At 40.8% G+C, this 27,431-nt stretch overlaps 1 protein-coding gene and 1 non-coding gene across 3 annotated transcripts in view; both read left to right on the plus strand.

Annotated features, from left to right (window-relative positions):
• The window catches only part of UNC79 (unc-79 homolog, NALCN channel complex subunit), a 247,835-nt gene that overhangs the window by 99,804 nt on the left and 120,600 nt on the right, over nt 1-27,431 (plus strand). For both annotated transcript variants that reach the window (XM_047738927.1, XM_047738926.1), the window contains exons 9-16: nt 2,367-2,455; nt 3,086-3,126; nt 5,734-5,762; nt 10,818-11,047; nt 13,537-13,708; nt 15,026-15,256; nt 25,179-25,369; nt 25,945-26,068. In XM_047738927.1, the coding sequence (XP_047594883.1) occupies nt 2,367-2,455; nt 3,086-3,126; nt 5,734-5,762; nt 10,818-11,047; nt 13,537-13,708; nt 15,026-15,256; nt 25,179-25,369; nt 25,945-26,068 (1,107 nt within the window). The remainder of the gene's footprint in view (nt 1-2,366; nt 2,456-3,085; nt 3,127-5,733; nt 5,763-10,817; nt 11,048-13,536; nt 13,709-15,025; nt 15,257-25,178; nt 25,370-25,944; nt 26,069-27,431) is intronic.
• LOC125105812 (U6 spliceosomal RNA) lies at nt 846-952 on the plus strand. The gene has a single exon (XR_007129067.1). It is a non-coding gene; the product is annotated as a U6 spliceosomal RNA (small nuclear RNA).

The following is a 27,431-nucleotide window of genomic DNA, read 5'->3' on the forward strand; positions in this document are numbered from 1 at the left end:
CTAGCTAATCTGTAATGATTATAGTTCCAACCTCGTAGGAGTTTATCCCTTTGAGTCGAATGAAAAAATATCTTTACCTGACAGGAGTATCAATAACTCATTAGAAATGAAAGTGAAGTAACTAATGGAAGAACAGGTCTACATCAGGCACTTGGGAAAAATTCAGGGAAAATGGATTTATCCTCACAAAAAGTCTACCATCTCCATATTTATGAACTTTACCACTAGGCAGTGATGATTTGCCAAATAGAAAAGTATTATCTATTTTTGTTGCAATACACTGCAAAAATGTACTTTTTAAGGCAATAGCCAAGAGCTGCAACAGAATTCAAAATGAAAAGATGCTAGAACTTAGAGTTCATTATATAACACTCTGCTTTTGGTTTTACTTGGTTCTGTTTGCAGATCAGTTTATGAAATACATTAGAGCCCAGATAATTCTCTAACACAGAAGTCAGCTAACTATGGCCTCCAGCCAAATCTGGCCTGCTGACTGTTTTGTCAATAAAGTTTTATTGGAACACAGCTGTGCTCATTTGCTTCTGTATCTATGTTTGCTTTCATGCTACAACAGCAGAGTTGAGTAGTTGTGTCAGAGAGTGTATGTCCACAAAGCCTGAACTATTGACTCTGGTCATTTACAGAAAGTTTGCTAGTCCCTCATTTAACACACCAAAAAGTAGTTATTCATCACATCAAAGGAAGCATGAAATTTATCTAAGGAAAATTTTCATACTAGGTCTTTAGCTTGAGGGAATATATAGTTTACAGGTTTTGTTGGTATAACGATTGAAATTTAGGAATTCCAGCTCTTGTTTCCCCCATCATTGAAACTCTTCAGTATTGTGCTCACTTCAGCAGCACATATACTAAAATTGGAATGATCTAGAAAAGATCCACAGGGCTCTGTGGAAGGATGACATGTGAAACTTTTCAGGGTTTTAACTTTATTTTTTTTTAATTTTTTTTTAATTTTTTATTTTTTTTAAAGATTTTATTTATTTATTTGACAGAGAGATCACAAGTAGGCAGAGAGGCAGTCAGAGAGAGGAGGAAGCAGGCTCCCCACCAAGCAGAGAGCCCGATGCGGGGCTCGATCCCAGGACCCTGGGACCATGACCTGAGCCGAAGGCAGAGGCCTTAACCCACTGAGCCACCCAGGCGCCCAGGGTTTTAACTTTAAATGATAGGCTGGTTAAGTTATAAGTTGGTTCGTTTTTCCTCCCTAATCAGTAAAAACAACTAAAGAAAAGGAAGGGTGGAGTTCCAGAAAAATCTGTGTCCTAGGCATATTAAGTGCATAATCAGCTATAGCAGTGGATTGATTATTTCTTGCTGGACAGGAACAGAAAACAGAATGACTTTGGTAATGTATAGAAATTTAACCTGATGCAACATACAAGATTCAGCTAGTCATGTTTCCTTGATTTTAAACATCCAGATATTTGAAATATCCCAATGACCAACAGCAAAGTGAACACTTTTCATCTCTGTGCTTCAGCTCATGAAAACTCAGCCATAAATAATTCAAAAGTGAACAGGGCACACAGTGTTAAATGAACCACAGGTCATATGAAGGAAAAAAAATACCTGAAAATGTGACCTTGGATGATTGATTTAGAATTTAGATTCCAGGGGCACCTGGGTGGCTCAGTGGGTTAAAGCCTCTGCCTTCGGCTCAGGTCATGATTCCAGGGTCCTGGGATCGAGCCCCGCATCCGGCTCTCTGCTCAGCAGGGAGCCTGCTTCTCCCTCTCCCTCTGCCTGCGTCTCTGCCTACTTGTGATCTCTGTCTGTCAAATAAATAAATAAATAAAATCTTAAAAAAAAAAAAAGAATTTAGATTCCAGAATAAGAAAAGTGAGTTGCTCAGTGTTAGATTTCACATGACATTTTTTGAATTGAGGGTTCTTTTAAGAAGCAAAATTTTCTACTGCCAGAATTTTGGATACAGTTATGATTTTTAAAATTTTAAAATATTTTCCTCTTCCTAAAGAGAGATTGCTGTGTTTATTACCACTTTCAAGCAGGAATGAATGTACGAGGTATATAGAGGCAATTCGAGCCACCATTGAACAGGATTTTTTCTCTTTGTGGAATGAGGGTAGATTTGTTGACACTATCTGTAACTCAATTGCAGATAACAGGAGAAATGAAAAACCAGAGTAGGCACATTTAAATGTCTAGTGTGGACTCATCAGCCAGGGAAGGAAAACAGGTGTGCTATAGGTTAAGTGGGTTTTACTAAAAATATTTATTCCACGTTGCTTTTGAAAATCTGTCACAATCAAAACCTTTGTGCTCATGATATGGGGGATGTGATAAACAGGATAAGAGAGTTCATTCTGCTTTTTCATGTGTTTCAGATGTGTATAGACCCTTCCCTGTCCGTAGCTCTGGGGGATAAACCACCCCCATTGTATCTCTGTGAAGAATGCAGCCAGAGGATTGCAGGGTAAGTATATGGGTCCTCCAAGAAAAGGAAATAGGGCAACAAAAGAATATAAGAACAATCAGTTGGACTTAAATTGGTCCCATCACTCGCATTTCCCACTAGCCTTTTTGTTTTTGAAAGGTTGCTTTGTCAGATATCTGACAAACAGCAAACTTTAATTAGAGAGATTTCAGCTTTGAAAAGTTGCAGTATTTCTCTCCATGGGATAAGAAAAAGCAATTCCATGGAATAAAACAGCTCCAAATTTCAAGCGACCCTTTTAAAAAAGGCCACAGAGAAAAATAAAAGAAGACCATGGCTTTCAACTATGAGGTGTAATTCAAACGGATTCTCTCTGTTTGTTAGTTTCACAGAACCACACTGAGCATTGTACAAGTCATGCTGTGCTTTGGTTCGCTTAATTAGCATCTGGAAAGTATCATTTAAAGATAACTGAATATGATGAAATGCCTATAATTTATAATTTAGCTAAAATGCATTAGACATTCAAAAAGTTTATTATGATAGTGCTCTTAATTACATTTCCTTTCTATTGAAAACCTTCTAGCAATAGTGTACAGCTTATAAACATTCACGTGGATGGGTAACATTGAAAAGAAGCTCAAAAATGAATTTTGTTTTTCTTTCTAGGGACCATAGTGAATGGTTGATTGATGTCCTTCTACCACAAGGTATGGTTTACTTCAGAAAGGATGAATAATAAGTAATCATGACTAATGGCATGGTTGGTTTCTCTCCTTTTGTACTGTATTTTTTTATAAAGATAGTAACCAAAGTATTATATTCTATGAATTGTCATTGCAATGAAGCATTATATCAGTGTCTTGCTTATATCCACACATTTGGAAAGAAGAGGTATCATCTCAACCAAAATTAAGAGTAGATGTTAGAGTTAGGATTCCGTATGACAGAAGCCTTGCTGAATTATGTCTTGGGAGATTTTCCGTGTATATAACAGGCATTGCCAATGGTGTTTGCTGTGCCAGGTCAGAAAGAGAATAGGGAACATAAGTGGGAAGAACACTGAATAAGTCTTTCTCCTACCACTAGGAATAGTTCTGCGTTTTTAGGGAAAATCATTTAATTGTTCAGAGACTCAGTCTCCCCAGTAAAGTGGAGATAAAGTATATGTGACTCACCTCAATGAAAGATGGGATGGGGCAGTGCTCGTAGTTTGTTAAAGTTCTGAAGGCCATGTCTGATAAGTCGGCAGGTCCCAGACAGAGCATTCCTTTACACGTCTGGAAGCAGGTATTCCAGCTGCTTAATTGGAGGCTGAAGTGACCAGGGGAAATATTAATGACAGCAGAGGAAAGATGGAAGGTGAGAGAAGCTGGGGACATACTGAGCACACATCAGGCACACAGGAGGACTTCAGAGGTAGATAATAAAAGACTTTCTATGAAAGACCATATTTAAAAAGAAATGTAAAAACCTTACGTTAACTAAATTCTGTGAATGTTAAAAAAAAAGTAAAGTGATTTTCTTGATGATAATTACACTATTTCTTTGTAGTCCTCATTTTTTAAAAAAAGATTTCATTTATTTATTTATTTGAGAGAGAGAGAGAGAGAGAGAGCATATGAGCAGGGAAGAGGGGCAGAGGGAGGAGGAGAAACAGACTCCCCACAGAGCAGGGAGCCTGATGCAGGGCTGGATCCCAGGACTCTGAGATCATGACCTGAGCTGAAGGCAGATGCTTAACCAGCTGAGCTTCCGAGGTGCCCCCTACGGTCTAACTTTTAATATTAGGTCATGTCACCCTTAAGAAATAAATTACCTTAGTGAGTGCCTTACATCTATAAAATGAATCAGTAATGTCACCTCTAGAACCTTCAAAGACACATTCTGAAAAATTTCATAAGAATATCTGTAAAAAGATCTGGGCTTGTATGGGTAAAGGTAAATTTTTCCCCCTTAAATTAGACTACCCTGTTAATGAACTTACAGTGTTTTGAAGTGAAGCCCATAGTCAGGTTCTAAACTACATTTTTAAATATCAGAAATGTTGGTGAATTCTGGTCACCTTTTCCAGATGATATTCATCTCTGGAAGCAAACTTATAATAACTTAACAATTATTTATGTAGAGATGTGACACTGATCTCAGGTAAGATAAACTCTAAGATATCAAACTGTTAAATGACCATTAATTATACAAAACCAATTTTAAAAACTGAGTTGTAAGTTTCTATGATTTGGCACCCACCAATTCATAATTTCCAGACAGTCTGGGGGACATTTACCTTTGATCTTTTAAATAAATTGTAACATAGACTATACTGTAAGTAATGCGTTAGTTCATTTTTTGAACACTTACTATTTCAGGGGATTGTTAACATATATTTGGAAAAATTATTTTTAAGTATTCTCGAGCATTAGTTTTCATGGAAATACTTGGTATACCCACTACAAAGAGTTTGTATCCATTTGCTAAGGTCAATCCCGGAGTAGACCGTGATTTGACAGCCTAACTCCAACTGGCCAGTTGGGTTTGAAAATTGCTTGCTCTGAAATGACATGCAGCTGGTTTTACACTAGTTAAGGACTGATATAAATCAATAGTTCAAGTCTGAGTAATCCAAGTTAGTGAGTTTTTTCTACAGTTTTGAAATAGCAAATCATCTCCATGGTGAAGCTCTAAATATCTCACATCAAGTCAGTGTCATGGTATAACGGAAGAGCAATAAACAGGGAATCCAGAGGCGTTGTCTCGAAATCTGCCTTTATCATTGATAGCCTGTGTGATCCTGAAGAAGCCGTGCCAAGGGGTGCCTGGGAGGCTCAGTTGGTTAAGCATCTGCCTTCGGCTCAAGTCATGATCTCAGGGTGCTGGGATTGAGTCCCTCATCGGGCTCCTTGCTCAGCGGGAAGCCTGCTTCTCCTTCCGCCTGCAGCTTTCCTTCTCTCTCTCTCTGGCAAATAAATAAAACCAATAAAATCTTAAAAAAAAAAGGAAGTCATGCAATTCTCAATTTTGTTCTGTCAAACGAGGAGATGAGATGAATGTCATGTTGCTTTGGTTTTGACATGATCTGAATTCTGAGTCCTGTCCAAGGAGCTTGAATACTTGTAAGAATAGGCGAAGTATTTGAGCGCACAGATGCTCCTGACCTCATCAAACACGGGTAGATGACCATTAATGAGACAGGAGAGACGCTATTTGGGCCAAGTCTAGAGGTTGTGTCACTAAGCTTGTTTTTACTCCCCTGTGTGGCTGCCCTTATTTAAAATGGGCTGTCTTTCTTTGTTGATGTGTTGTGTACCTTCCCCTTACAGCTGAAATATCTGCTATATGTCAGAAGAAGGTAAGAGCAAACCATCCGTGTGGTGGGGCATGATTTGCTGTGTGTATGTAAATTCATTCATTGACATCTGCCTCATCTCTGCCCCCTGGTTTCCCAGTACATACATGTCACTGTATTCGTGAAGGGGGAAAAGAAATGATTTAGCATGCAAGATTGCTATGTCTGAATGCTCTCTGTTTTCATTTCTGCTTTTGCTCACCCATCTTCTGCACAGTGTTTTTGATGAGTAATCTGAAACGAAAGCATACGTGTAACTCTAATCACAAAAAGCTTTGAATGACCATGTAGAACATGCAACATAACTTTGGTAAAGGATATATCTTGTATGCTCAAAATCTTTCTTGTTTTGAAGTGGAGTGCCAATAGTCCGATACATGTGTGTCAAACATACCCAGACTGACAATAGATAGAAAATATTTATTTGTATGTAAGCTGAATGGCATCTCTAGTTAAAGATTCCACTTTCAAATTTTCTTTAGCCACTTTTTATGAAAGTTTCCCTAAGCCATTTCCATCCTCTTTCTTTTTCTAGTTGAACGTATAAGGCAAGGTAGTGTGGTGTCATACAGAGGACTTTGGATTAATTGGTTGAAACACTTGGTTTCTGGCCGACTCTGTCCCTACCTACCTATGAGACTATATACAAGTCATTTAAACATTTTAGGACTTGGTCATGAGTGGGGACCTTTAAAGGGCTATTTCAGGGCTGTTGCACATACTAATCCTAAAATGTTGTGGCTTAGTAACAATAGGTATTTGTTGCTAATTCTGTGAATTGACAATTTGGCCTATACTCAACTAGGCTGTGCTTTTGATAAACTCCTCTAGGCTCACAGTGAGCCTGCAGTCAGCTGCTTGGTAGTCTACGGATTGGCTGGTCCCCGATGACTTCATTCCCATATCTGGGGCCACAGCTGGAGCAACTGGAATGGCTGGGATGACAGGACTGTCTGGCTCTCCCTCTTGCCATTATGTGTCTCATCCTGCAGGGAACGAGGCTGGATTTGTTCGCTAGGCGGCAGTGTTCGAAGTGAATGAGATTTACTGAATTGCAAAGGCCTTTTGAGACAAATTTCAGAGTCACGTAGCATTACTTCTGCTGCCTTCCACCAGCCAAAGCAAGTCCCCAGGCCAGCCTAGATTCAAGGAGAGGAAAATAGACTTCTCCCCTTTATAGAAGGAGTGACAAGAATTCTGTGGTCACATTTATGCTACCACAATCCACCCTCTGGACATAATTACTTGCATTGCTTCCACATGTAAAATTCTTCCACCATCTCAGACCTCAGAAAGTCTTAAATCCATTTATGGCTTCAGTCCATCATCTTGTGATCTGCATATGGTCTGGTCCCTGATGAAACTCCTTGGGTGAAAATTCTCTTGCTCCAGAGACGTGTGAACTAAAAAGGCAAGTTATCCCCACCCCCACCCCCGTCCCCGACCCTACACACAGTGGTGAGATAGGGAGAGGATGACAGCTGTGGGCCTCCGTTCAGAGGAAGAAGGGGAAGCACATGGCTATCTGCGGTTGAGAGCTCTTCCAGCCACGAATATGTCAGTGGTTCTTCCATTGGTTCTCCAAGGCTGGAGGATGTACCTTGACAAGGATCTGGTTCTACTTCCTGGGAGTAGTTTCCTCATTGTTGTTTTCCTGAATTGTTTGCTCTATTCTCTGAGACATCTTTCTTTTCCAAGAAGAATGGTGCATGTTGCAGCTGTGGGACTTTCTTAGCTTGTCCCCTGCATGTATCCCGCAGACTTCCTTTCATGTTGAATGATGTCTGTCCCCTTTAGTCTAAGTTGGTGACCCTTTTGCTAGGAAGACTTACTGTAAAACTCTGGGTTTTCAGTAAATCTCATTGGAGTTCAGTGCCCCCAAACTACATCTGTAATTCTTTTGGGGACAGTCCTTTCTATACTTTGGGCATTTTGGTCTGCCCTTAAAATTATTAGAAGCCCTGTTCTATCTGAAAGGCTCAACTAGGCATCGCCTTATATCATTCTGAAGTTTTAACAAAGGACTGTGCAGCCAGTCAGCGTACTTCTGATTTGATTTTTATCCTGAGGCTATTTCCTACTTTGAGAATCTTCTTATAAGCCAGAGAGACAAGGATGAGAAATAGTTTTATATTCCAAATGAGCAGGTCTGCTGTTATACCTAACATATTTGACACCAGAGTGGATCTTTTTTTTTTTTTTTCTTAACACTGCCCTCCTTTTTACAGCAAAATTAGTTTTAGTAATAAGTTTCAAATTAGCACATTTTTATTATCCTTTAATACATGTTGTATTTTATATTTGGAGAACATTCATTAAATTCATAACGGTTCAGAATTGTTTGAGCTTGCTTTGGGTAAAGTTTGTGTTGGGCTCTTTTGAAGGACATAGTCCTGCATTTGCACAGGGGGTTGAAATAAATAGCAAGATTGTCAAGGTAAAGAGACAGACTTTGATTTATTTCAATTCTGTCATTCTATGAGTCAGGTTGGAGGTTTTTTTTTTTTTTTTTCATGTTTAAAATTCAAAGTAGTGAAACAGAGTGCCTGGGGAAAACCATGCTCAGCGGAATCTGAATCTAAGGGAAGTCTCTCTAGTTGGCTTTTGAAAGGAATGCATATAGTAGAGTCCACATGGGTGGAAGACTGACGGTGGCTTGGAAATACATTACTAAAACTTAGTGGGAACCACAACAATTGTTTGGAACTGGAACCAACCAAATGCTATTTTGGGGTAAAGTTTTATTTTATTTTATTGCTGATATTACTTAGAATTGAGAGCACATAGTGATAAAGCAGGTCGACTCTTGATTGATGTTCCAGATGTTAATATATGCAACGTATCCAGATAACTGTGTAAGAAATCACTCAAAACCTGGCAGTATTAAACAACCACCATTTAATGATGCTCATAGATTCTGTTGGCCGGGGATTTGGACAGGGCACAGTCCATAGCCTGTCTCTAGTTGATGATGTTTGAGGCCTCACCTGGGAAGACTTGAATAATTGGGGGCTGGAATTATCTAGAAGCTTCCAGATCATGTGTCTGGGCTCTGGGATGGGATGACTTGAAGGCTGGGCTTAGCCAGCACTGTTGACAAGAGACTTAGTTAGGTACACATTGCCTCTCTACATGGCTTGGCCATGGTAGAGTTCTGAGTATCCCAGTGAGGAACCGTCTGAGAAAAGAACATTTCAAGATGGCCAGTGAAAGCTGCATGTCTTTTGGAAATCTGACCTCAGAAGTCATATAGGCATCACTTCTGCCATACTTTATTGGTTAAAACAGCCCATTTAGATTCAAGACAAATGGGCACATACCCAAGGAAGCCAATCCAAAGAGCCTCATCCACAGCTGGACTTGATTTAGATGACAAGACCTTGAACCTCCAGCCAAGAATTTGCATGTGGGAAGAATGTAAATAATTTGCAACCAGAAAATATGAGGGTAAACTGCAGGCCTTAAACTTCAGGACTTTATTATAGTGAATAACTTCCCACTAAACCCATATCCTCATCGTATTGTTTATGGAATAGTGGGAATCCTAGAGGAACAAGGATGAAGTATAACCTAGAGGAAGAAATTAAACACTAAGAATATACTCTGCCATATACCACACGGCTAGGTGTGGTATTGGATTGGTGGGGAGCAGAAGCCCCAAACCAATAAGGATTCATGTGCTTCCAGAATAAAAGTTAGTGTATGAAAAAGAAAGAAAGGACACAGCAGGGAAAATACACCACATGGTGAAGTCAGGACTGACCTGGATGCTCACAAGACTTGGGCCTCAGTTGCAGAAGAAACATACTGTACTTTAACAAATAATTTAATAAAACTTTATTAATAAGGAAAAAAAATTACAGAAAATTTAAACTTTTATGATTCATTGGCCTGTGTCCTATTCAGAAGGTGTGATTTCTCAGCACTAGGACCCAGGGCCTCATGCTAAAATCGAAGTGGAAGAAACCTTCCTTTGAAACGGTCATTCCGATAGCCAGTTCAATAGGTTGTCAGTGGTTGATGTAGGCTTTGTGCCTCCTTCCTTCTTCTGTCTCCTCAAAAGATCTGTCATGGGAGGGGGAGGCTCTCAAATCTTCACCAAGCTCTGCGTTCATAATGGCCTAGGGTATGACATCCTCTAGAGCTGTTCACATCTTTATAAGCTCCACTGAAAGACTGAAAAGCTCTCGGGACACAAGACATTGAGTATGTGGTGTGGCATCTCTGACGAGCTCAGGACACACATTTCTGTGGAGGTCAGGAATTTTCCCTGACAGCTCCTCAGATGGCTTCATGATGGTGCCTCTCTGCTCTGCCTTTTGTCAGGGCAGCTCTGAGTAGCCCTTCTGGACTCTGGATTCTCTCTGCACCCCTACTTTTCTCATTGGCATCCTTTCCTCTGCGGATTCCTTGCCTGTAGCTGATGTCAGCCTTTGATTCTGTGAATGGTTCTCGCTGTGTTTTGCTATGTTCCCGTGGTGTCAGTCGAGCTGTTTGTCATATTCTTTAGGTCTTGAGGGCAAGAGAGCTGGTGGGAGTGGGTGGCCCGCTTGGGGCCATCAGCTCATGCAACCCAGGCTCACAGCAAGGACCGAGGAGCTGTGGTGGAAATCTGCTCTGCCAGGGGTGGATAAAATAATGTTGAAGGTTTAATCTGGGGGTTAAAACTATTCATTTCCTGTTCTGATGTGCTATGATGCACTCTCTCCGGGTCACAGTTTCAGGGGCTTTTCCTCCCTATTTCTGCTGAAAACTCTTGAAACACTAACTTGAAATAATCCAGAAAGAACCCCACCCCCACCCCATGACTGAGGTAACTTTACAGAGGGCTTCCCAACACAGTTCCACTCACATTTAGGATGTTCCTGCCACTCAGCTAGTAGAACCCACTTCTTACCTTTATTTTTAACTATGCCTGGGATAGTTAAAGACAACCTGTCTTGTAGAAAGCTTAGAAATGTGCGGCCACTTCCGGTGCCCCCTTAGCTTTCCATTTGCCACCTTTACCTCATTGATCAGTGTTGGCTGATTGATTGATTGATTTTTTTTTTCCTCTAGAACTGCAGTTCTCATGTAAGAAGAGCGGTGGTCACCTGCTTTTCAGCGGGGTGCTGTGGCCGTCACGGAAACCGGCCTGTTCGGTACTGCAAAAGATGCCACTCGAATCATCACAGCAATGAGGTGGGCGCTGCCTCCGAGACGCATCTGTATCAGACCTCCCCTCCGCCCATCAACACTCGGGAATGCGGCGCCGAGGAGCTGGTCTGTGCGGTGGAGGCGGTGATCAGGTAACGGGCAGCGGGTTACGGGCCCGCCCCAAACACCACCTTGGCTTTGAGCCACCCTGCGCGCCCCGAGATGTGTAAAGTTAAGCCAACTTCAGGGGACCCCAGCCCAGCCTCTCACCTGCCATCATGCAATGACAATGTTTTCATTCATTCATCCCATATTTATTTTATCGATTGTACCAGGCATGTGTTAGGCGCTTGAGAGACAGAAGAGAATACGATGGTGTCTGTGCCTTCAGGTTACTCTTGGAGGGACTATAACAACCGAAGCACGCAGTTGCCATCCACTGTGGGAAGTCCTGTGGGAGAGAGCTGAGGGTCTCGGGGGAAATGAAGAGTGAGGGGTGGGAAGAGGGGTACCCCCCACCAACCGCGCACAGTGAAGTGCGGGAGAACTCGAGGTAATTTGGTACCGGGGTAAACCAGCAGGCTCTGCTGAGAGTGCAGGGTCCGGTTCTGCAGGCTTCAGGCTTTCCGTCCTATCATGTGACAGTAAAAGGAGCTTTGGAAATGATAATTTCCAGACTCGTTCTCTTTTTGTATAACATTCATCGAGGCAAGATTTAAAAAAAAAAAAAAAGAAATGGGGCGCCTGGGTGGCTCAGTGGGTTAAACCCACTGCCTTCGGCTTGGGTCATGATCCCATGATCCTGGGATCGAGTCCCGCATTAGGCTCTCTGCTCAGCAGGGAGCCTGCTTCCCCCTCTCTCTCTGCCTGCTGCTCTGCCTGCTTGTGTTCTCTGTCTGTCAAATAAATAAATAAAATCTTAAAAAAGAATTAAAGCAATAATATTAGAATGTCAGTTGTAGGAGTAGGGACTCTTTTCTGTGTCTCTTACTCCAGTGGCTGACAGGTGTAGAGATGAATAAATGTGTGTCACATGGAACATTACGGAAAGCGGAAAAAAAAAAAATAGTCACCCATACTGCTATCATCATGGTCAGTTTTGCACATGTTCTTCTGGTTGTATTCAAATACACTTCTTATTTATGTGACTGTAATCACAGTGTATCTGCAATTCTTTTTGGTGTAACGTTATACCATGAGCTCTTTTGTATGTCATTATACAGTTTCCATGTTTACCATTTTTAGTGGAAACAAAATTTTCATCTAGATTATTTTCCCCCACCCTTAGATTTCTAGCTTGCTTCCATTCTTTATTATTATAAATTGCTCTTGATAAATATTTTTGTGAACAGTGCTGTTTCTGTATTTTTAATTTTCTTAGGGTAGATGACAGATATGGTTGGCTGGGTCAAAGGGTATGAATAATTTCATGGCTACTGATACATTACCAAACTGATTTTCAGAGTGTGTATATGAATTTATAATGCCAACAGCACTGTATGAAATGGCTAGTTTTTTTTTTTTTTAAAGGGAAACGTTTTTATTTTATTTTTTTTTTTGACAGACAGAGACCACAAGTAGGCAGAGAGGCAGGCAGAGGGAGAGAGAGGAGAAAGCAGGCTCCCTGCTGAGCAGAGAGCCCGATGTGGGGCTCGATCCCAGGTCTCTGGGATCATGACCCAAGCCGAAGGCTGCGGCTCTAACCCACTGAGCCACCCAGGCGCCCCTGAAATGGCTAGTTTTTGCTACATCCTTGCCAACACTGGGTTTTTAAAATTTTTCTTTTTTAAAAAAGATTTTATTTATTTATTTGGGAGTGTGTATACAAGCAGGGGAGGGGCAGAGGGACAAGCAGACTCCTTGCTGAGTGGGGAACCTAACACAGAGCTCTATCCCAGGACCCCTGAGATCACCACCTGAGTGGAAGTCAGATGCTTCACCTACTGAGCCACCCAGGTGTCCCCACTGGGTTTTAGTTTTTAAAGATTTTATTTATTTATATGACAGAGAGACAGATCACAAGTAGGCAGAGAGGCAGGCAGAGAGAGAGGGGGAAGCAGGCTCCCCGCTGAGCAGAGAGCCCGGTTTGGGACTCCATATCAGGACCCTGGGATCATGACCCGAGCCGAAGGCAGAGGCTTTAACCCACTGAGCCACCCAGGCCACCCTGGGTTTCATTTTTTAAACTTATGACTTGTTTAGCAGGTTAAAAAAGGAGTCTTTGTTGCTCATTTTCAAATCTTTGAATATTAGGTATTGAATATTTTTCGATTTGGGTATAGATTCCTCAGTCCCTCCTTGTACCATGCATCTATGTCCACCGAACTTCAGATTAGACACAGGGGAAGTACTGATGTCTAGCGGGGTGGGCGGTGGCCTGGAAGCCGGAGCGCATCAGTCCTGCTTGATTCTAACTGACAGGAGGAAGCAGCCTCTTTGCGCCTCAGTCTGTCCATTTTTGAAATGGGAATGGAGTACAAGGAAGGGACGGAAGTTAGGCCTGGGGGAGTAACTCCTGCCAGTTGAAAGGAGAGTGATGAGGCAGGCTTGAGGGAGTACTCATGAAGCAGTACCTCTGAATGGGTCACCGCCTGGAGTGTGCGTTTCGGCGGCCTGACCGGACGCTGCTCGCCTTTGGCAGTTTGTTGAAAGAGGCCGAGTTCCACGCAGAGCAGCGGGAGTGTGAGCTGAACCGCCGGCGGCAGCTGGGCCTTTCCTCTTCCCGCCACTCCCTGGACAACACTGACTTTGACAACAAGGACGATGACAAACACGACCAGCGCCTACTCAGTCAATTTGGAATATGGTTTTTGGTAAGAAAATAATTCCCCGCTTTCTTATTTCTCACGACAGCATTGCACCGATGAGGAACATTTCCTTCTTTTTAAAGAAGCAAATAGTAATTAGTGAAAAATTAATCGTAGCAGTGCTACTCTACGTTCCAGGATAGTGACTCTCAACCCGGGGCTGCCTAGTAGATTTCTCTAGGAAGCCTTTTAAAGAATACCCAGATCTCACCCCAGAATCTTGGGAACTTTTTAAAAAGCTCCCCAGTTGATTCTAATGAATAGCCAGTATCACCCTGGGCTGTTTGAAATGCACCTTTGACGGGTAACGAATGGGAAAATTGCTAGGGTATGTTGTGAAACCTTGGAGTCAATATAATTTACAGATCATTCACATCCCATTTATATACATGACATTTTTCCTGAAAGTTCAGTCTCTGTGGTACTTTTTGTATAATTATGGCAAGTCTGCATCTAGCCAGAAAAAGTAGAGCCATATTAACACAAGGAAGTTGACTGTTTTTGACTGATTCACTGGCAACATTCATTCAGTAAAGATCAAACATTCTGTTTCCAAATTCTGCACAAGCTGAACTTGCCAGTTATGTAGAGAAGCAGGCTTTTGTTTTTGCCCACTGGAGACAGATTAAGTCTCCATCGGAATACATGTGAAAACATGGTTATCTGAAAAAGTCATGTTTTGTTTTGTCTTACCAAATTGGTATTTAATTGTTAATTTCACATGTTTTGCTCCTAGAACTTATTATCTAATGATACAATGATTGCTATTGTGAACTCTTGGAAGGCAAGGGTAGCATTTTCTTTATTCTGTATATTCCTGACCCCTACTAGAGTGCTTAATAAAAGATTATTACAGAATGAATAGTGAATAAATGATGAGCTGTTTTTAAAAGCCTATTTATAATGTGGTGAATTAGGGGGCTCTAAGCTTTCAGAATTATTACAGATAGAAAGTCCTTAGCGGAATATGATACTTTTAGAATGGAAATGTAGGTAGATTATTTTTCACTGAAGGTATTTATGAAATTTCACTTCGCAAACTTAACTTTTTAAAAAGGATTTATCTAGTGTAGATTACAAAATAGATTTCTTATAGGGAAAAAGCCTTATCGAAAGGTGCAGTCTCCAAGGGAAATTACTGTTGCAATCCATCTTTTCGTCAAGGAACACAGTTTCTACGTTAACCGATTATCCATCATTTATAAAACTGCTTATTTCAAATGGATTACTGGAATTTTTTTTTTTTTTGGCTTTTAAACGAATGTGTTTAATTATGTAGAGATGGATAGAGGCTGAAGCAGAGTCTAATCTGCCCATTTGCAGGTGAGCCTCTGTACACCCAGTGAGAACACACCTACGGAAAGCTTGGCCAGGCTGGTGGCCATGGTGTTTCAGTGGTTTCACTCCACAGCCTATATGATGGATGATGAAGTTGGGAGTTTGGTGGAAAAACTGAAGCCTCAGTTTGTCACCAAGTGGTTGAAGACAGTATGTGATGTTCGCTTTGATGTCATGGTCATGTGCCTTCTTCCCAAACCAATGGAATTCGCCAGGGTAAGTGGAGGCCCACAACTCGGACCTTGTTGGAGAGAGGCATTGGGAGAATCTCTGCCCTTAGTCATTAGCATGTTATCAGTGTCTGTAGAAGAGGGAGCATCTCTCCTTATTTTAGTTAATACAGCTGAACTAGGTTGGTTGAGTGACTACATTTTAGGCGATGGGCTGCTCTGATGTTGGTTTGGGATGGGGAAGAATGGCAAGATGAATGTGTGAAGTATCTTTAAGAATTTGAGGGAGGATTCTTTCTGATATTGCTGAACATGTATTTTAATTAAGTAATGGGGAAAAAAAAAAGTTTCTCCCTGAGATTGCTAGAGCTCGGTCCTTTTCTGGTCTACTGTCTGACATTTGGCTAACAATGTCTTTGGCTGACAAAGCTAACATTTGGCTAGGAGCAATTTCTGTGGTTTCACATCTATTTCTAGAGATCAATGGTAGAATTCCCCACCCTCCCATTTGGAATGCCAAAAAAGGCTTACTACGAAGTGCCAAAATGCTCCTTTTCCTCTGACTCTGAGGACGAGTTTCTCTGAGCTCATCCCTTTGCTTCTGCCTCCGTGGATTATAGGCTCCAGATTTTTGGCTACTAAGACCCCATATTTTTTGAAACCAATATAATTTGTGTCCAACCTAGCAAGGTGGATGTCCACAACCAGTTTTTGGCAGGAATATATGAAATTTTTTCAAGGTATTTTCTGAATTTTATTTGTGATTTTTGGGGTTGCTTTCAGTGAGATATTGAAGAATTTTTCAGTCTGAATAAGACATTTCAGGATAAAATAGAGCACAGACCCTCTAAAGGAGTGGCTTTTATTAGATTTCTGGGACACGGAACAGTTCTGTTTATCAAGATACGCTTCTTTCTTCTTTGCTGCCACCTACTGACTCACATATAAAATTGAATTTTTGCATACTGGAAATTCCCTGTTTCATGGCATTCTTCGACTGCGTTGATACGTTTTCTGTTGTTTCTTTTGGAATAGTAAAGGATTGGTCTGCTCAACTTGAAAGATAAGAAGAATTGGGAGGAGAATTTTTCCCCTTCCAAAGTGGGTCCAGTGGCTGAGGACCTGCGTAATAATCAGCCACAGACCAAGTCAGGAGAGAAAAGACAAAGTTTATTTACACTTAGGCTCAGTACTCAGTCCATCACTGAATACTCGGTGATGGGTAATCCCTCAGTAGCCAGAGATAAAAGGTGTGTGTGTTGGGTGGGGTGGTGTAAGGGCTGGAATGAGAAGATACAAAAGGTTCTCTTGGGCTTTTTGATGTGAGCGGCACTGGGCAGTCTGTCTCCACAGGAGTGGAATTCACAGGCAACTCCCTTTAACAGAAGTGGTATTTTCCAGAAGCTTTGCTTCAGTCAGACAAGGGAAGTTGGGGTAAGGTTTCTCTCTGCATCTTCTTCTGCTCCAGTGTTCTCATTAAAATAATCTTTATACCAAGTCTGGGGGTCTGAGTGTTCCCCCCATTTCTCCCATCTGAAACTTCTCCTGAAGTTTCAAAAAAGAAGCACGGTTGATTGCTGTGGATTCGGGTTAGGAACTTGGAAGGGAGAGATCTGTAAAGGAGGCGAGGGCGTAGATTAGGACAAGGAACAGACGGGCAAACAAAACTGAGGTTAATGGTGAGAGTAGACTATAAACATAGTTTCTGAGGCCACAGGGCAGCCAGTCAAGATCTGTAGATGTTGGGCTCAACACACCTTTAGATGATGGAGGACATCAGTGCCCCTGGAGCAGAGCACGGCTGATAGGGGTGTTCGGCGAGCTTTCTGACTGGCCGAGGCTGTTGCCCCAGTAAGCCCTTTGAAGTTCTTAGCAAGTCATCTTGCTCTAGCTGGTGGGGGTTTGGAGCAAGACAGCCTAAATCTCAGTAAGGATTTAGGGGGTCAGGTTTTAGTTTTCAGTGATATCAAGTCAGCAGGGTGGGAGAAAAATTGGAAACATTAGTTACTAAAAAAATGTGCAAGACAAATACCATACGATTTCACTCATATGTGGAATTTAAGAAACAAAACATGAACATAGGGAAAAAGGAAGGAAAAATAAAATAAGATTCCATAAGAAACTCTTTTTTTTTTTTTAAAGATTTTATTTATTTATTTGTCATAGAGAGAGAAGCGAGAGTGAGCACAGGCAGACAGAGTGGCAGGCAGAGGCAGAAGCAGGCTCCCTGCCAAGCAAGGAGCCCGATGTGGGACTTGATCCCAGGACGCTGGGATCATGACCTGAGCCGAAGGCAGCTGCTTAACCAACTGAGCCACCCAGGCGTCCCTCCATAAGAAACTCTTAATCATAGGAAACCAACTGAGGGTTGCTGGAGGGGAAGGGGCTTGGGAGATGGGGTACCTCAGTGACAGGCATTAAGGAGGGCACGCGATGGAATGAGCACAAGGTGCTCTGTGCAACTGACGAATCACTAAATTCTACCTCTGAAACTAATAACACAGTATATGTTAATTAAATTGAATTTAAATAAAAATTTAAAAAGTGTGCAAGACAGCAGGATTCAGTTTATGAAGAGGTGAAAAATAGCTCAAAAACAATGAACAGGACTAGAATCTGATAACTCACAAGGGTGGGTTATAGTTTTCCACTGAAACATAAAATCTTTCTTTCCAATCACCCTCATTTTGATCAAAGATAACCAAAGTGAGATTACTTTTTCACAGAGTAAGTCTAGTCTTATTAAATTTGGCCTAATTATTTCTGTAAATGCAGCGAGAATGGTAATTGACCAAATAGAACTTTTCGATGTTCACTTTGCTGGGGTTTTTATGGAGAATCTCACATGGGGCTTTTATAAACCTCTAGGGGTCAGGATGCCAAGTCAGTAACTTGTCATCATACTTCATTTGTAGTGCCTATAGATTTGGGTAAATTTCTCTCTTTTTGAGTTCACCAAAATATTCTAAGCTACCTGGGCTGGCCAGGAAGTGACATGTCTTATTTGCTTAAAGGCAGGGATTCCCATAAGCCAGGTACCAGGCTGGTTCTTCCAAGAGAGCTTTGTAAGCATTGCTCCTTCCTTAAAACGGCCTCGCCATATCTGATTCTATGCACATACCTGTAAAATATGACACTCCAGTCAAGGTCTTGGTGATATAACTAGCTTTTCCAATTATGCTCTAATACAAGGAGAACAGATTCTTCTTAAACTTCTGCATGAAAATGAGAATACTCACCAAGAGTTTCTGAACCTTGGAGGGATCAGACGGGGGGACAAAAAAACCAAATGTTTCATTGTTGTTTACAAAGATGTAATCTACTAGGTTGTTATAAATTATAGATAACTTAAGAAAAAACTTCTCTCCAGAAAATAGAACAGTAAAGAGACAGCAATGCTCCAAACTAACTAACTAACTAAATAAATAAAAATAAAAATGATCATCATTCTTCATAAGTTCATTCAGCCCCATGTAGTTAATTTTTGTTTGGCTTGATCTTGGGTTAGCAGTTGTATGAACCCATGAGCTTCTCTACCAGAATTCTGGAATCCTGGCTCAGGCCCGTGGCATGCAAAGCCATCATATTGCCAGTCATAGTCCTTTACACGGGTCTCAGAGACAGTCCTTTTTACTGAAGTTAAAGCATTCTGTCTAGTGGCTGATTGCAAGAGCTTTCAGGAAAGCATCAAAATAAAACAGTAACAATCTGTAAATGATAAAAGACAAAATGGCTGTAATCAAAGATCTGATGAGAGTAACTGGAATTACAATCACATTCTGCTGTAGTTGTCAGCTATCGGGCAAAGCAGCATGAGGATGTGTTATGAGCAGGAAGGGCACTGACACATTTCTAGAAGTTTCACAGAACTCCTGAAGTGTTTGTATTAAAAACATTTACCTGTACAAATATAAGCTAGGGAAGGTTAAACATCTTTTTGTATTTGAAGATGCTTTTTGTGCAATTCAACATATCAAGTAAACCTGGTTAGTTTAATGTTTTTTGATTTTTGGTTTTTTTTACTAGAAGAGTTAAAGTCCTTTGAGATTTTTCTAGGGGCCCTGTCAGAAATTTGAAAGTCAGTTTGAGATCAGGACTTAATTTAGGATTTGATTTTGGGAAGGTAAAGTACAAAAGTTGTAAAAAATGTTAAAAGGTTTAAACACTTGCTTGACCAGGATCATAGGGTCATTGTAAAATAATATTTAGTTATCTGTGTAACCAAAATGACAAAATTTCCAAAGTAAATATAGTTTGTAACATGATTATTAAAAAAGTCAGCTTTGGGACGCCTGGGTGGCTCAGTTGGTTAAGCAGCTGCCTTCGGCTCAGGTCATGATCCCAGCGTCCTGGGATCGAGTCCCACATCGGGCTCCTTGCTTGGCGGGGAGCCTGCTTCTCCCTCTGCCTCTGCCTGCCATTCTGTCCGCCTGTGCTCGCTCTCTCTCCCTCTCTCTCTGACAAAAAAAAAAAAAAAAAAAAAAAAATCTTAAAAAAAAAGTCAGCTTTTTTTTTTTTTTTAAATTGAGACGACCTGGTTCTCTTAAGTAATTGAGGACATGATAAAGACAACATAAATCACAGGAAATTCTGGTAAGACACAGTCTTCATTTCCTAGACACATTACTGAAAAGGTAAAGAAAAACCTTTTGCAATTTCTTATTAAGACCAGACCAATAATCGAAGAAACTTTGTCCTTTTTAGAGAAAGAAAGCCAAAGTCAAGTTGTATACTGTTACACTATTAATATTAAAGCCCATTTAAAAAACCTTATAATTAATCCATTCCATCTTGGCCAGTTTGATCACACAGGCTGCTAAGATTTTCTCTTCTCTGTCCCTGCTCTCCACACCATCCCTTACAACTTTTTATTTCCATTCAGGTTTTTGTCCTTCACTTTCCTCTTTTTTTATTTTTTTTTAAGATTTTATTTATTTATTTGACAGACAGAGAGAGATCACAAGTAGGCAGAGAGGCAGGCAGAGAGAGAGGGGGAAGCAAGCCCCCTGCTGAGCAGAGAGCCCAACGTGGGACTCTATCCCAGGACCCCGAGATCATGACCTGAGCTGAAGGCAGAGGCTCAACCCACTGAGCCACCCAGGCGCCCACTTTCTTCTTTTTTAACCTGGAGATCCTCACACAACCTCTAAACAATGATGTTAGGACAGAATGTAATTTGTACATTCCTTGAATATTTTGCAAACAGAGTTTTTTCCTTCACTCATTATTTCTAATGGTTTCGCTTACATATATTGATTATGCTTTTCAACACTTACTAACCTCTATTTTTCAGAGAAAACTGGGAGGTAGACAGTTTGTGAATTGCCTGTCACTGACCAGCATTTTATAGCATATTGGCAAATTTTATGAATATACTACCTTATAACTTCTGAGCTATTTGCTTCATAGTATAATTTCTCAGTATGGCAAAAAGAACATTTATTAACAGATCAAAGTATCTTTTGTCTCTCTGTCAAAATAAGGATCCCAAGGTAGATGAACTTATATTCAAGAATTAATGCTTCAGTGTTTTGTCTTATTTAGAAATGATCTAGATATTCAACGAATATCCAGATCATTTCACACAATTTAGTTTAACTCTAATTTCAAGCTGCCAAAAAGATTTTGGATGCTACTTCCTTTTTTTTTTTAAGATTTGTTTATTCATTTTATTTTATTTTTTATTTTTTAAAAATTCATTTTAGAGTGAGACAGAGAGCATGAGTGGGGGGAGGGACAGAAGGAGAGGGAGAGAATCCCCAGGCAGAACACCATTTCCCCCACCGGCTGAGTGTGGAGCCTGATACAGGACTGGATCCCAGGACCCTGAGATCATGACCTGAGCCAAAACCAAGAGTTGACCACTTAGCCAAGTGAGACACCCAGATGCCCCTGGAAATTACTTCTAAGCAGACATATTATAAAACACAATTATTGTTGAAATAAAGCTTGTCAGAATAATAATTTAACTTGGGGCGCCTGGGTGGCTCAGTTGGTTAAGCCACTGCCTTCGGCTCAGGTCACCGTGTCAGGCTCCTTATTCAGCAGGGAGCCTGCTTCTCCCTCTCCCTTTGCCTGCTACTCCGCTTGCTTGTGCTCTCTCTCTCTGTCAAATAAATAAATAAAATTTAAGAAAAAGAATAATCATTTAACTTAATTAAAATGAAATCTATTAGTTTTATAATCTTAAACATCTAGTAAATATAGTATTTGCTTATTTGACTAGTAACCCCGTGTAGAATAAAATTGATAATCATACCATATTCAGTGCTGATAACTCAGAAGACACAACTGTTTTTACTAGACCAACAATGTAAACTTAGTCTTATTTATCAAAGATTGACCCAAATTGCATGAACTTGATAAACATTTGGGTTACTTTCTATATTTCTGAGAGTTTGGGGAATATTTAACTTATATAAGCCCCCCCCTTTTTTAAAAAGATCTTATTTATTTGGCAGAGAGAGACATAGCAAGAGAGGGAATATAAGCAGGGGGAGTGGGAGATTGAGAAGCAGGCTCCCGCTGAGCAGGGAGCCCAATGTAGATCTTGATCCCAGGATCCTGGGATCATGACCCGAACCCAAGGCAGATGCTCAACCAACTGAGCCACCCAGGCACCCCAACTCTTATGTTTTTAAAGCTCATTTGGAATAAGATCTTTTCATGGATTTTATAGACTGATTTGTCAGTACCATTCAGAGGTAAGAAAATATCACATATATACATAATATACCTATACAAACATACAGGCAGACACGAATACAAGTCCCCAACTCATGATTTTTTTGACTTCACGATGGTGCGAAAACAATACACATTCAATAGAAACCTTACTTCAGAATTTGAATTTTGATCTTTTCCTGGGCTAGGGATATGCAGTACGATCCTCTCTCTTTTGATGCTGGGTAAGGGCCGTGAGCCTGACCTCCCAGCCAACCACGTGATCATGGGGTAAACAACCACTACACTGACAGCCGTTCCGCACCCAGGCAACCATTCTGTTTTTCACTTGCGGTCCCCATGGTTCAGTACATTACATGAGATATTTAGCACTTCATTATAAGATAGACACTGTGTTAGATGATTTTTCCCAACTGTAGGCCCATGTGAGTGTCCTGAGCACACGTAAGGTGTGCTAGGCTAAACTGTGCTATTTGGTGGGTTAGGTGTATTAAGTGTGTTTTCAGCTTACATGATTTTTCAGCTTACAATGGGCTCATTGGGTCGTAGTGCAGTTATGAGTTGAGGAAGATCTGTTGACCTGAACAGGAGACTATCATAGAAATACAAAACTCGCTAGTTTATATAAGAGTTGGTGCTTATATGCACTTTTCATCCTCACTGTTATTCAAATTGTGTCTGTAACAGATGGAACAAGTGGTTGACCTGTTCAGTTAAAGGCTAAAGATTTTTATCAGTATGTGTGGAGGAGACCTTCACAATCTTTTTATTGGCCCTGATATGGAATCTCATGAAGGCTGGGGTTTAGCCTCAAGTGGTTACTTATTTCAGTCGGCTAAGAAGTTAACTTTTTTTAAAAATTTTTAAGATTTTATTTATTTATTTGAGAGAGAGAGGGAGAGAGAGCACAGAGGGAGAAGGAGAAACAGGTTTCTCACTGAGCAGGGAGCCTACTATGGGGCTCAATCCCAGGACCCTGAAATCATGACCCGAGCCAAAGGCAGATGCTTAACCAACTGAGCCACCCAAGCGCCCCAAGAAGTTAACTTCGTGAAGGCTGGGATATGCTAAGGACAATGACAATGGAGGTTTGCTAAGGGGGTTGTTAATTGGAGCTTCTCAGGTGGAGGAGTAAATGTCTCCTGTTTTAGGACAGTAAGCAATAGTACAGGTGAAAGCCAGGCACTGTGGTTCTGAGAGCCAGAGTTATTTTCTTAGATGTTTGCATCTCAGAGAGATAGTGCTGGGTGGTAGGAGATTTACATCTCAAAGGGGAGGAAAAAGATGCAAGCTTTTAGTCACTGGTCCGAGAGGGCTTTGTCTATTAGGTTTTGATTGGAGTAAATAATACATTCTCCTGTGGCATGGAGCTTTTACGAGCGGGGCAGTACAAGGCAGGAGAGGCGTTGGGGGTGGACAACATTATTTGTGCTGAGCCTGAAGTCTTGAGCGTGTCCGGGTGGAGGTCTGAGTGGAGAGGAAGGCTCAGAGGAGTGGGCTTGAGGAGGCAAAGGCCTGAGACGGTCACTCCAGGAGTGTTTCTTCAGTGCAGGGACCCTCTTTTCCAATGTCCTGACTGTTTATAGTATCTGCAGGAATCTTGAGATGAAGAGGGGAGGCTTTGGGATTGATAATAAGCATGGATGGGCTTTGGGATACTTCTGGATCCACGATGATTCTGCAAAGATCCAATTAGTAAGGCGAGGACAGTTATTTCTAATTCTTCAGAGAATGAGATAGCAGTCTTGCTAATAACATTAGTGAAGGAGCTGGACTGCCCGATCAACTGCGTTCATTTGAATTCTTTATAACAATGAGAGAAGATTTCCAGCTAAAGGGGGGAAAACAGAAGATTCCTATATATTCTAAGACATGTAGATTTGGAGCTGTGTGCCTTTGCAGTATTTTTATAAATTGTTTGGCAAAGGCTTTAGGATGTTCCCCTTCCCTCTGAGTACACTTTAGCCCAATAAAATTTTGGAGGAAAGGCCTCTATAATAGCTCCTATCAAGCTCTGAATATGGGCCTCCAACTGGGTCATTCACAAGAGGAGGAGGCGGAGGGGAGTTCATGGTGGGGGCAAATTTTAATTTTTGTTCTAAATCTGATTTCTATTCTAGAATTTTGCTAGGGAAGTCTTTTAGGGCTGGCTGTAATCTTTTGTGTGTCTCTTATCAATTTGATCCTCCCATATGGTATTAGGACATTTATTTAGGATGAGAACGTTCTAGAAATCTTTTAAAATATACCAGCTTTGCCAAGTCAAAGGATCCATTGTCTGGCTGTTGACAACTTAGGAACACCACAGAGATACTTGTTCCAAAATGTGACTCAAAACCAATAGGGCTTTACGTGGCTCACCTATACATTACACGGTCAAAGGAGTCTCAGCAGGGATATACACCCCACACTGCCAGCGTTGTCAGCATTAGCTCTTCTGAGTCTCTGTAACTGACAACAACAGTGACAACCCCAGAAATGTAGTCGCTTCCTAAAAATACCCAGTCAGTCATCTAGGATTTTGGACAATATGATACTAAATAGATATCTGAGCCTCTATTACTTTGATACATTTAATAAGAATATAAGATCTTCACCTAAAATTGGAATTACAAACAGAACCCAAATTTGTGACTTGAGTTTTTTCTGCACTGGAAAATTAATATACTACCTTACTTAGTAAAAATTAGTATGTCTTTTTTGTTCATGAATTCAACCTGCCTTAGAGCATTTTTAGGAAAAAAATTGTGGCATGATATGCAGCAGAGGGAAAAAGAGTGCTCTTTGCCACTTTGTTTTCCATAATGAAAAATATTCAATGCAAAGTGCCCAGTAGTAGAAATCTATATTCTTCTGAAGCACAGGTGTGACTACACATATTTGTAATGGGTTTGTCCAACTTTAGAAATAATAATACTCCAATAGTATAGTATTGTATAGGATGCTCACTCTGTTATGAATAAATCTTGGGAATTTTAATTCATGTGTGATCTGGAAAGACTGCAGTAGAATAGTTCAAATTCAGTCTGGAATTGATATTTGGACCTACTTATAACGATTGTTTCTTTTTTTGTAACTAATGGATCCTAGTGGTTTACTGACTCTTACAGATCTCACACTGAAATACTTGGCCCAGGATTCCGATGTAATGGATTGTGGTCTTTCTCCCCGATGTAATGGATTGTGGTCTTTCTCCATACCCGTTTCCTTTAGGAAGTCCTTAGAGTATAATCCTAACAGGTGCGTTTTGCTCTTTTCCCCTGTGGCTGTGGAAATGCCATCAGGTTGGTGGATACTGGGATAAGTCCTGCAGCACAGTGACTCAGTTGAAGGAAGGGCTCAACCGAATCCTCTGCCTGATCCCCTACAATGTGATCAGTCAGTCTGTGTGGGAGTGTATCATGCCAGAGTGGCTGGAAGCTATCAGAACAGAAGTCCCAGATAACCAGTTAAAAGAATTCAGGGAAGTATTAAGGTGGGTAAGTAGTTTAATGAAGTCACCATAATTATAATGATGTCTAACATTTACTGAGCATGTAATATGTGCCAGGCATGGTGTGAAGCATCTCATGTAATCTTTGTTTATTTTTAATAGACCTTTAGAGAAATTTGAAGGTGCAAAACAAAGCAGTTGCTAACAGTTGGGCTGAGATGACTTGGAATTGTTCAGAAAAGATTTTGTTCTGTGGAATAATACATACACCATATTGTTTGCTTATTCTTAAATATAGTTATGGTTTGGATAAAGTGGGGAAAATGCAAAGGGAAAATGTTCTTAGATGCTGGGGAGGAACTCCAATTCCTTAGAAATGCATTTCCTTCTGTTGAGCCTAGGATGAGTACAAACACTAAAGTTAACAACCATATGAATTCTTCATACCTGTCCTAATGACATAAACTATTATAGTAAAATGAAACATGATATTACCATTCAGAACACAGACCAATCAGAAGTGTTTGGGTCCCCCAGGTAAGGTATAGTTAAAAATGCAGCGGGAGACCCTCATCCATGCCAATTGGTCATTTACTTCTGTTGGCTCTGCTTTCCAGCAAAATGTTTGACATTGAGCTCTGTCCTCTACCTTTTTCATTGGAAGAAATGTTTGGCTTTATTAGTTGCCGGTTCACAGGATACCCTTCCTCTGTTCAGGAACAAGCTTTACTGTGGCTTCATGTAAGTAGATGATACTTTTCATCATTTGGGGCAATAGTTCTTAGCCTGGAAATTTGACATCCCTGGGTAGAGGAGCAGGAAGTTATTGCAAAGAGTCCATAAATTCACATGTTTGCTGAGGACTGTCTATAGACTAATAACTCACTGCACAGATGAATACCTAGATTTCAAATATATGAGGCTGTAGTTATGGTTAACAAAATACAGATTTATGCAACACCGTTACTGAATTCATAATAGCTTTGGTCCTTATGTGTTTTTCCATCAATCGATTTAAAGGTACCATAGCTGTCTTGTGGGCATCCTAATAAATCATTTCATATTAAATACGTCCTTTACTTGGAAAGGTTGACAGCTACCGACTTAGGGAGGCATTCCTGCTGCTCCCCCAAGCTTGGAATACTTTTCTCTCTGGTCTGCATTTGTAATCCAGCTTAACCTTAAAGCCCAACTCAAAAATGATCTCATCTATGAAGTCTGCTGCTGTTTCACACCCTCATTTTCCCTTCAGAATTCATTATTCCTTCCTTCCAGTATTCACATAGGCTCTTTGTGCAAATGTTACTCTGCCTAATATTCAGTTCGTTTTTGTTTCTTCCCCTGATTGCAGATGCCTGGAGGATAGGAACCAGGCAGGTCTTTTCATGTTTGAATTCATGCCTCCCTTCACCCCCTCCTCTCGGCATCTGGCACATGCCTCGTATTTATTTAGTGCATGTTCCTAAACATTTATTAAATAGAGTCGAATGCGCAACAAGAAGTGTGGGCAGTTTCCAAACAGGAGGTCAGAGTCAGTGTTTAGATTAGCCATGGGTGCTGTTACATTGCTGAATCACAAATGGGTGTGAAACCAAGAGCTTTTCAGGTCATGCGGATACCTTTCTGGGTTCTACATCGAGGAACGACATCTTTCATAACTGACAAAGAGCAAAGGGACCATTTTTTTTTTTTTTAAAGTCATCTTTTGGACACTTTTCATACCCCGGTAGATCTCAATAAGATAATTTCCCATTTTAGGAAAGCCAGTCCTTCCACAGATGGCTGGGTGTTGTCACTCAGTCACCCACACTTTAGGCTGAGTTATGTAGGGGTGAGTGCACAGGGCCGTCACCCTCTGGCCTCACCATGATGAGAGCAATCACAGCTGTGTTTTAAAGGGCTTTCCCAGAGTGCTGGTTTGAAGACAGGGTGCTGCGGCTGAAGGTTTTAAACCACTGGTCTAACCTTTTGGGGGAGAGTGTGAACAGAATAGTGATTGGCGTTGACTCATTTATTAATTAACTGTGGAAACATTTATAGACTTCCTCTGTGCCAGGCACTGTAATTGGCACTGCAATGAAAATGGGATAAGAAATGGTCCTTT

Source organism: Lutra lutra, chromosome 7 (assembly GCF_902655055.1).
Source record: "Lutra lutra chromosome 7, mLutLut1.2, whole genome shotgun sequence".
NCBI lineage: Eukaryota > Metazoa > Chordata > Mammalia > Carnivora > Mustelidae > Lutra > Lutra lutra.